The sequence below is a fragment of the Bos javanicus genome, chromosome 1 (assembly GCF_032452875.1).
Source record: "Bos javanicus breed banteng chromosome 1, ARS-OSU_banteng_1.0, whole genome shotgun sequence".
In the NCBI taxonomy this organism is placed as follows: domain Eukaryota; kingdom Metazoa; phylum Chordata; class Mammalia; order Artiodactyla; family Bovidae; genus Bos; species Bos javanicus.
The window spans coordinates 107,161,551-107,172,057 of NC_083868.1; the positions used below are offsets into that span (position 1 = coordinate 107,161,551).

The following is a 10,507-nucleotide window of genomic DNA, read 5'->3' on the forward strand; positions in this document are numbered from 1 at the left end:
GAGATGGAAAGGGTAAGATTAATGTAAGAAAAAAAAATCAGAAAAATTAATAAAACATTGTAGTTAGAGGTGGGAGGAGAGCAGTGAGGTAAGTCAAGGCATTTGAGAACAACTTCAGCATTCGTACCATGGGTGACTAGTGGAGGAACATGAGCATATATGAGTTGTGGACCTTTCTTTAGTTTGAATACATGAAAATAGGCCATTTTTTGCATTAGAAGTTCCTGTGGGATAGACCCTATCTAGGTGGAGATGTCTAGTGGGCAGTTGGAAATATCAATGTGAACATCAAAGGGTGTTGATAAAGGAAGAATAAGGGCTAGATGAATAAATCTATGATCATGACAATTTAGGTATAGTTGAAGCTATGTGAGTTGATGAGATCTCTTAGGGAAAGTATGAAAAAGCTGTGTTTGGAACCCCAGTGAATGCTAAAAGTGAAGAGGGTACCAAGGAGAAGGATATAGAAGAAAAAGAAAGAAAAAAGATTGAGGACATTTAGAAAGGAGAGCAGAAACCAGAAGGGAAGGATATACTGAGAGAGATTTTGAAGAGCTGGAATGGAATCAGCAAGGTCCAGGGGATGCTTCTACATCAAGGCTTTTTTCTTCCTCTGTTAGGTGCTCTTCCCCAGATATACTCATTAATCTTCAGATTTTCACGTCATTAATTTTCAATTTTCTCGGGGAGAAAACTTTCTCTGATCACTCTATCTGAAGTTCAGCACTAATCCCCCCAACTCCTCCCTTGGTACTGTCTCCCTCCCCTGTTTCTGAAACTCTTACCACTCTCATTTGTCTCTGTTTATGTCTCTATAAAGACAGTGATTTTTATCTTTTTATTCACTGCTAAATCCATGTACCTAGAGCAATCCTTGGCATAGAGTGAACATTAAATATTCGTTGAATGAGTAACTGAGTCATATAGAGAAGGTATATAGGATGAGGAATTAAAACACTTAATGGTGGTGTTAGTGAAGTTTCTGAAGTATGGTGGGAACACAGTTATATCACAGTGGTCTGGGAAGAGGATGAGAGTCGGGAATGAAAAGAAGAATGAAGGTAGTAGCTTGTGGGGAGACAGAATAGAGAAGGAAGGATGGAAGGAGCAGCCAGTGAAGAGAAGGAAATTGAAATATGTAGGTAATAATTGAAGGTTGATGTCCTAAAGGAGTCTGAGATAAGATCAGGGACTTGTGTGAAGATGCTGGCCTGAGACAGAAGGGAAAGAGATAGGCGTGGGTACAGATGTACCTACTTTTGTGAAAGGAAGGAAATTAAGTGAATTCTACCTAATGGTTACTATATTCTCTCTAAAGTAGGAAGCTGATTTTTCAGTTGAGAGTAAGAGAGATGGGGTAGAGGATGGAGAGCCATTTGATATGATTTTGAAATTACTTCTATGTGAATATAAAGAATTGACTGGCTCAGGACTAGAAAAAAGTGCCAAAGAGTATTAACACTCTCTGGAAGAGAAAAGGATGTGTTTTAACATAGAAGTCACTTGACAGCTGTCATGAGTACATCCTTATCTGAAACCCACTATTAAAAATACTCTATTCCAGAGACTAAATTATCAGACCATTGTTCTAAAACTGGACAGATGCCAGAGTGAAAGTGAAACATTTATTTTCAGTAGGATAGCTATCAACTGACACCCTCACTTGTACTATAACAAGTAACTAATATAGATGTCATCAGTCTACTTGATATACTTCTGGTGAAGCCAAGCAACAGTTGTTTAGTTTATCATCGATACATGGTTTTATTGTGACTGATTCAAGAAACATATGTAAGTCATTTAAAGCTGGAAGAAGGACAAGGTATTCATCAAGTTTTGTCTTTCTCTTTGAAATGTTTTCTTAGATGAATGTTCTGCCATTTAAAAAAACATCAGGTTCTGGCCAGATTGAAAAATGAGCCTTTCAAATAACCTAACATTTGCTCTGCCTTTCATTGAATTGTCACTTGCATCTTAGCACAGACATTCATCTTCTATGAGTAAGAAGGATTCTTTTAATTCATCCATTTTATATATTATAGACAAATATGTGGAATGATTATCTTAATAAAGGTGACCAATAATATCCACAAATTACTACACAGAAATTAGAGAAAGGATTTTGGCATAAAAAAGAACCAAATACTTAATTCTACCTACTTCCAGCACAAAATAAAAGAGGCACGAAGTCTTGTGTTAAGGTTAAATTAGTCTCAGTTACTTAAGATAAATCTGTTCAAGCAGCACATATCACCCCAATCTGCTTTAATACTGCTTATTCTACTCAGCTCCCCTACATGGAGGTGAAAACCTATTTACTTTTGGTTCAGTCTAGGAGTTTGGGTTTATTTCAAAGTAAATCAGAGTTAAGTTTAAGCTGGGACCCCATTTTTTCCCATGTCTTGCCTGAGAGAGGACACACATAAGTTAGTGATCTCCAGACTTATAAAAAAAAAAAAAATCTGAATGCTTTTTCCAAAAGAACTTGTTTGTGGGACTTAGGGTAGAGTCCACTCCTAACACCAAGTCTGTTGCTTTAGTGGGATATAGTGGAGGGGCAGGGCTGGATCTTGGTGGGGATCAGTGGTTGACCTGAAACAGATATAAATATTATCACTTTACAGTTATTCTTTTTAGTTGTCTTTCAACCTTGTTCTCCCACTGTTTCATCTAATATCTTTTCATCATTGTCTTACCACCAAGTCTTCATATTATTTTAAGAGTTGTTGCAAAGGAGCCCCTTTGCAGAGTATGCTCTGGTGAAGCAGATGCTCCCCTATCTTTCTTCATAGCTAGGTTCCTGATGGAAACCTCAGTATAAGAGTGCTGAAGTGTTGATGCACTTGAAACATGGCCTGATGGCCAGGGCTCTGTCCATTTCCCTCTTGTTTGGAGGAGAGCAACCCACCTTACCTGCCCTTTCCACCTTGTACCTGAGCAGAATCCTAGGGTACCATAGTTGAGATGTACTTTTTATAAATAACTACAACTAGATTTTGGTCTTTTGCATCACAGTGAAAGTCTTTGCTTTTTATGGTGATAATTGTTCTAGTAGGAATTATTTAACGCTATGTCATTTGCGAGGGAGCATTATTTCTTCTTAACTTTTCTTTCCCACTGTCTTTCTCTAATGTTTTGAAAGTCATACATTCTATTTTTGTTTACTCTTAGCTACTTTGGATTAAATAAAAAGGTCTTATACTCTATATGTGCATTTCTTCTTTTCTTCTACCACAGCTCCAAATAGACTGGGAGAAAATCAAAGCCAAAATTGAGATGGAAATTACTAAAGAGCGAGAGCGGTCATCTGGCAGCCAGCCCACCAAGAGTACTGGTCTAAAGCACTAAATGTCATGATTACCTTTAAGAAGTTTTACCTTTTGAAACTGAGTCTGATTAATCAAGGATAAGCATGTTTTCATTGCTAAAGAAAAAGGCAGAATCTCCAAGTATAAGCACTTGCTGTGTATTTAATACCAAAAGTACATTCAGAAAGACTGAGCACAAAATAATTACTGTAATTTCATCTTTTATCTTTTTAGCACAATAATTAGCAAATGTTCCTATATACTTATGATACATCCATGTCATATGCTTACATCCTAGTTTTCTGTCCATTATTTTATCCCTGAATCTTCAGTATGAACAAATGTTAATGCTAATAATAAAACACTGGACTCTTTAAAATTTATGTTATCATTCATTTCTATTTGACCTCTAAATTGTAAAGTGCTCCAAAAGTTTATTTACACAACAAAAAAATGAAGATTGATTTATGAAAATATATAATAATATGTATACTTGTATATGTTCGTAGCAACATTATTCACAAAACTAAAGTGGTGGGCAAAAAAAGATATACATCAGCAGATGAATGGATAAACAAAATGTGGTGTATACACAAAGTGGAATATTATACAGCCTTTGAAAAGAATGAAATTCTGATACATGGATGAATCTTGAAAATACCATGCTAAGTGAAAGAAGTCAGACACAACAGGTCAAATATTGTAGAATCCCACTTACATGAGGTATAAAAATAGACAAGTTCATTGAGACAGAAAGAACAGTAGTTGCCAGGGACTGTTGGGAGGGAAAATTGAGGAGCTATTATTTCATAAGTTCAGAATTCCTGTCTGGCTTGAATGAGTTCTGGAAAGTGATAGTCGTGATGGTTGCCCAACATTGTGAATATACTTAATGCCAAAATGGTAAATTTTGTTATATCTATTTTATTATAATTATAGAAATATATCTAGAACAGGCAAGAAATATTTTTCTCATTCCTCTTCTGACTTGAGAATGTTTAGGCACTAGACTCTGGAGTCTGAATTTTGTGAAAATCTCCTTAAATTATCAACCCATTTGACTAGCTTTCATTCAGTATGTCCCCAAATTATTATTACCACAAAAGCTTTTTAACATAGCACAAATAATCCTTAGAAATTCTTCCATGAAACCATTTTTGGAAATGGTACTTTGTAGAGTGAGCATGTGCATATACATGGGAAAATGATGCCCTCTCTCACCCTCATTTTAATGAATATATTTAGTTTTTTTAAATGAAAATGTTCCTGTCTTTTCAACATATTCTTTTTCCTTGCTGAAATGTTGTAATGTTCTGTTCTTCATCCAGATGCTGGGTACAATGGTGTGTTCAATTTGTGAAATATGATTGAGTGGTTTACTTGTAAGTTGTACTTAAATACATTTATTTTGTTTTCTTATATTACAATAAAAAGTTTAAAAAGAAAGCTGGTCAGAAGGGTAAATTTTATGTTTATTTTACTATAATTTTAAAAGTCAAAAAATATAATGAAATATTTTTGCATTCTAACAACAATTCTCTGATAGCCAACTTGATACCCAGAGTTAATGTGCTCAGTTGCCCAGTCACATCTGACTCTTCATAACCCCATGGACTGTAGCCCACCAGGTTCCTCTGTCCATGGAATTTTCCAGACAAGAATATTGGAGTGGGTTGCCACTGCCACTTCCTACTCCAGGGGATCTTCACGACCCAGGGATTGAACCCACATCTCTTGTGTCTCCTGTACTGGCAGGCAGATTCTTTACCATTAGTGCCACCTGGTAAGCCCAGAGTTAGTGTAGGTCTCACAAATTAAAGGGCAAGATCCTCAGCTAGATTACTCTTCAGTTGCCAGTCTGCTAGTGGGGACCCTAGGATACTCATACCCTTCTGACTCGGCTGAAAATTTGGGGATTCCTACCACCCCCCTTCAGGTTTGATAATTGACCAGAATGACTCACTGGACTCACTGAAACATTTTCTGTTACAATTTTACTATAAAAGATACACTTTAGGAACAGCCAAAGGGAAGAGATGCTGCATAGAGTGAGGCCTGGGAGGAAGGAGAGGCATCAGGAGAAATGGAGACACAGAGCTTCCACACCATCTCCTCATAGAACCCAGGCATGTCCATCATCCTCCCAAGCACATCAGTATGTTCACCAACCAGGAAGCTCCGCTAGGTCTTGCTGTCCTGAATTTTGTATCTGAGTTTTATTATGTAGGCACCATTGATTGAACTCAGCCTCTAGCCCCTTTCCTCTCTCTGGAGGTCAGGTGATTAAAAGTTTTAGCCCTCTGATCATGTGTTTTTTCTGGTGACCAGCCCTTATCCTAACGCTCTTTAGTCATGCCCCTCCCCCAACACACACACACACACCCACACACACACACACACACCCCGTACATGTTCATTAGCATTAACAAAGATACTCCTTTCATTCAGAAAGTTTCAAAGGTTTTGGAAGCTCTATACCAGTACCCCTCTCCAAGCCTGGATACATCCTTTATTACATCTTAGGCCACTCCCTGGTCTTTGATCATGGGATCTTTTATAGCAAAAGGGACTTGACAGCAACATTTGGAGGAATCAATGTGGGGTAAGAATAGGAAGCTCTTAAACTCAATGTCCCAATACATTTGATTATCAACACTGGCATTATCTTTCCAATAACGCCAGTATTCTAGCACATAACATTATGGTTGATGTAACCTGAAAAATAAGAGTCAAAGATACACATTTACTGGGGTCCCATCCAGTCAGTCTGATAGTCAGCCCCATCCATCATCATATTGTATGACAGGATGTCTTGGGGCTTCCATTTGATCTTGTCAGGAAACAGAAGTGGTGTCAGAAATATATGACTTCATGCTCTCAGGCATTTGGTATAATTGGGCTTGAGAGACAATATTATTTCTTGCTCTTAGCTTTCTTCCAAGCATTATCGTTGGACTTCTCTCATTGCATAACTCAGTTACTCATTCATTTACCCAAACCTTTTCACCTTAGAAGGGACATTAGGTTTGGCCACTGTGCTGGTCTAGATCATTGGCAACACTAGGAGTCTAGCAAGTGCCTCCCACTCTGTCCACTCTCATCCATGTAGGAAAGGGTTACATAGGTAAAGAGTTAGTGGGCTATCTCTACCAATAAGCAATGTAACTGTTCAATGTTAGCCCAAATACTGCCGAATGGAGTGAAAGCACAACCCACCCCATCAGGCCCTTAGGAACTCAGACATAAAGATTTTAAAACAGCTATGGTTTGCTGCCCAGGAATCATCCCTGCTTCCTGCAATGCATTACTAGTTGTAGTTTTGGTCCAGGGACCACTGCATCAAGTGTGAAAGAGAAAGTCACCATATGATATCCCTGATAGCTCAGTTGGTAAAGAATTCACCCACAATGCTGGAGACCTGGGTTCAATTCCTGGGTCAGGAAGATCTGCTGGAGAAGGGATAGGTTACCTACTCCAATATTCTTAGGCTTCCCTGGTGGCTCAGCTGGTAAAGAATTCACCTGCAATGTGGGAGACCTGGGTTCAATCCCTGGGTTGGGAAGATCCTCTGAAGAAAGGAAAGGCTATTCACTCCAGTATTCTTGGGCTTCCCTAGTGGCTCAGCTGGTAAAGAATTTGCCTGCAATGTGAGAGAGCTGAGTTTGATCCCTCGGTTGGGAAGATCACCTAGAGAAGGGAAAGGCTACCCACTACAGTATTCTGGCCTGGAGAATTCCACGGACAGTATAGTCCATCGGGTCACAAAAAGTCAGACAAGACTGAGCTATGAAGAAAGCTAGTGGAGGTGTTGAAATTCCAGTTGAGCTATTTCACATCCTAAAAGATGATGCTGTGAAAGTGCTGCACTCTATATGCCAGCAAATTTGGAAAACTCAGCAGTGGCCACAGGACTGGAAAAGGTCAGTTTTCATTCCAATCCCAAATTGGAATGAGCAATGGATTGGGATTGAGCAATGCCAAAGAATGCTCAAACTACTGCACAATTGCACTCATCTCACACGCTAGCAAAGTAATGCACAAAATTCTCCAAGCCAGGCTTCAACAATACATGAACCGTGAACTTCAGATGTTCAAGCTGGTTTTAGAAAAGGGAGAGGAACCAGAGATCAAATTGCCAGCATCCGCTGGATCATGGAAAAAGCAAGAGAGTTCCAGGAAAATATCTATTTCTGCTTTATTGACTATGCCAAAGCCTTTGACTGTGTGGACCACAACAAACTGTGGAAAATTCTTAAAGAGAAAGGAATACCAGACCACCTGACCTGCCTCTTGAGAAATCTGTATGCGGGTCAGGAAGCAACAATTAGAACTGGACATGGAACAACAGACTGGCTCCAAATAGGAAAAGAAGTACGTCAAGGCTGTATATTGTGACCCTGCTTATTTAACTTCTATGCAGAGTACATCATGAGAAACTCTGGGCTGGATGAAGCACAATATGGAATTAAGAGTGCCTGGAGAAATATCAATAACCTCAGATATGCAGATGACACCACCCTTATGGCAGAAAGTGAAGAAGAACTAAAGAGCCTCTTGATGAAAGTGAAAGAGGAGAGTGAAAAAGTTGGCTTAAAGCTCAACATTCAGAAAACTAAGATCATGGCATCTGGTCCCATAACTTCATGGCAAATACATGGGGAAACAGTGGAAACAGTGACAGACTTTATTTTTTGTGGCTCCAAAATCACTGCAGATGGTGATTGCAGCCATGAAATTAAAAGACACTTGCTCCTTGGAAGAAAAGTTATGACCAACCTAGACAGCATATTAAAAAGCAGGGACATTACTTTGCCAACAAAGGTCCATCTAGTCAAAGCTATGGCTTTTCCAGTGGTCATGTATGGATGTGAGAGTAGGACTATAAACAAAACTGAGTATTGAAGAGTTGATGCTTTTGAACTGTGGTGTTGGAGAAGACTTGAGAGTCCCTTGGACTGCAAGGAGATCCAACCAGTCCATTCTGAAGGAGATCAGCCCTGGGATTTCTTTGGAAGGAATGATGCTAAAGCTGAAACTCCAGTACTTTGGCCACCTCATGCAAAGAGTTGACTCATTGGAAAAGACTCTGATGCTGGGAGGGATTGGGGGCAGGAGGAGAAGGGGATGACAGAGGATGAGATGGTTGGATGGCATCACCGACTCAATGGACATGAATCTGAGTAAACTCTAGGAGTTGATGAGAGTCGGGGAGGCCTCGCATGCTACAGTCCATGGGGTCGCAAAGAATAGGACACGACTGAGCGACTGAACTGAGCGACTTTCACTTCACTTCACTTCATCACTTATATGTGGAATCTAAATATGACACTGCTGCTGCTAAGTCACTTCAGTCGTGTCCGACTCTGTGAGACCCCACAGACAGCAGCCCACCAGGCTCCCCCGTCCCTGGGATTCTCCAGGCAAGAACACTGGAGTGGCTTGCCATTTCCTTCTCCAATGCGTGAAAGTGAAAAGGGAAAGTGAAGTTGCTCAGTCGTGTCCAACCCTCAGCGACGCCATGGACTGCAGCCTTCCAGGCTCCCCCATCCATGGGATTTTCCAGGCAAGAGTACTGGAGTGGGGTGCCACTGCCTTCTCCAAATATGACACAGATGCACCCCATCTATGAAACAGAAACAGACTCGCAGACATAAGAGCAAAGACTCGTGGTTGCCAAGGGGGAGGGGAGAGGGTCGAAGTGGGAGTTTGGGGTTAGTGGATGAAAACTGGTGTATATATATAATGGATAAACAACAAGGTCTTACTTATAAGACAGGGAACTATATTCAATATCCTGTGATAAACCATGATAGAAAAGAATATGATAAAGAATGTATATATACCATCTCACACTGGGATGACCCAGAGGGATAGTATGGGGAGGTAGGTGGGAGTAGGGTTCAGGATGGGGAACACGTGTACACCCGTGGCGGATGCATGTTGATGTGTGGCGGTGAATGGCAAAACCAAGACAATATTGTAATTAGCCTCCAATTTAAATAAATTTATATTTTTAAAACTGTATATACATATATAAAACAATCACTGTGGTATAGCAGTAATTATTGCAATACACCACATTGTAATTCAGTTATACTTCAATAAAATACTTTTTACTAAGTTAAATGATGTGGGAAAGAAAAAAAGTGTAATTGTCACACCAGTATCCTTGTCCTCACACTTAGAATAGCAGAGGAATTTATCAAGTGAGGATACTCCTTAGCCCTGTTCATTTTGCATATGAGCACACATCCGTGAGGACATATAAGCCAGTCCTTCATGCCTCCATCTCCCCCTATTCTATTTGTTTTTAAAAATTTATTTATTTGGCTGTGCCTGGTCTTCGTTGTGGCATATGGGATCTTTAGTTGCAGTGTGTGGGATCTAGTTCCCCAACCAAGGATCAAACTGGGCCCTCTGCATTGGGAGTGTGGAGTCTTAGCCACTGAACCACCAGGGAAGTCCTTCTTCCCCCCTTTTAGACAACCAATGTTTTGATTGCCCAATCTAATTCTTTACCAGCTGTTACTCTGAAGAAATCTCTCTGCCTGTTGTTGGACATGATGGCCTGTAAATAGTGTTCCTTGGTCTAAAGAAATGTGGCGCGGTGGTCCAGGTGGGTGCAGTGTATTCTTTGAGTTCTTTGCAGTACTCTGAGCACGTGCATCTACCCTGGGTAAGCAAAGCCCAGTCCAGGGTCAGAGTCATTCCTGTGAGGACCCAGTTGTTTTCTATCCCCCAGGGCTACAGGCATCAGCCCGACTTGCCATCTCTGTGCAAGGACTCCCCCTAGGGACTCTGCCTTGGAGCCGGCTGTAATCTCTGTCTCTTGTTGGCAGACAGAGCAGTTCTTGTTGGTGTTTTGTGCCTCAGAGGATACCAGAGGAATCCATATGGTTTCAGCCCATCTCTGCATTGCTGCAGGTCCCCCCTCCCCATAACAGTATCCACCCATTTCACAAACTCAAGTGGTTACCTCAAGTGAGCACACTAGGGTGTCTGCTTGTTGATTCTAATCACCTTCCAATGCAAGAATGAGATTCCTCTGATGGGCATTCACATGGCCTACTTTAATCCACCCCCTCAAATTCCCATAATGATTTCCACAGGACCATGACCTGTAAGGGCCCCCCTTTAATAAGCCAGTCTTCCATTGCCCTTCTTCCTGACCATGTGGCCAGGTCATTGGCCACTGACTA

General features: G+C 40.4%; 1 protein-coding gene across 6 annotated transcripts in view; it reads left to right on the forward strand.

Moving 5' to 3' along the window:
- The window catches only part of IFT80 (intraflagellar transport 80), a 129,904-nt gene extending 125,150 nt beyond the window's left edge, over positions 1 to 4,754 (forward strand). For 5 of the 6 annotated variants that reach the window (XM_061417227.1, XM_061417219.1, XM_061417257.1 and 2 more), the window contains one exon: positions 3,238 to 4,754. In XM_061417227.1, the coding sequence (XP_061273211.1) occupies positions 3,238 to 3,348 (111 nt within the window). In that variant the 3' untranslated portion in view covers positions 3,349 to 4,754. The remainder of the gene's footprint in view (positions 1 to 3,237) is intronic. The other variant, XM_061417236.1, reaches the window with a different exon arrangement.
- The last annotated feature ends 5,753 nt before the right edge of the window (positions 4,755 to 10,507 follow it).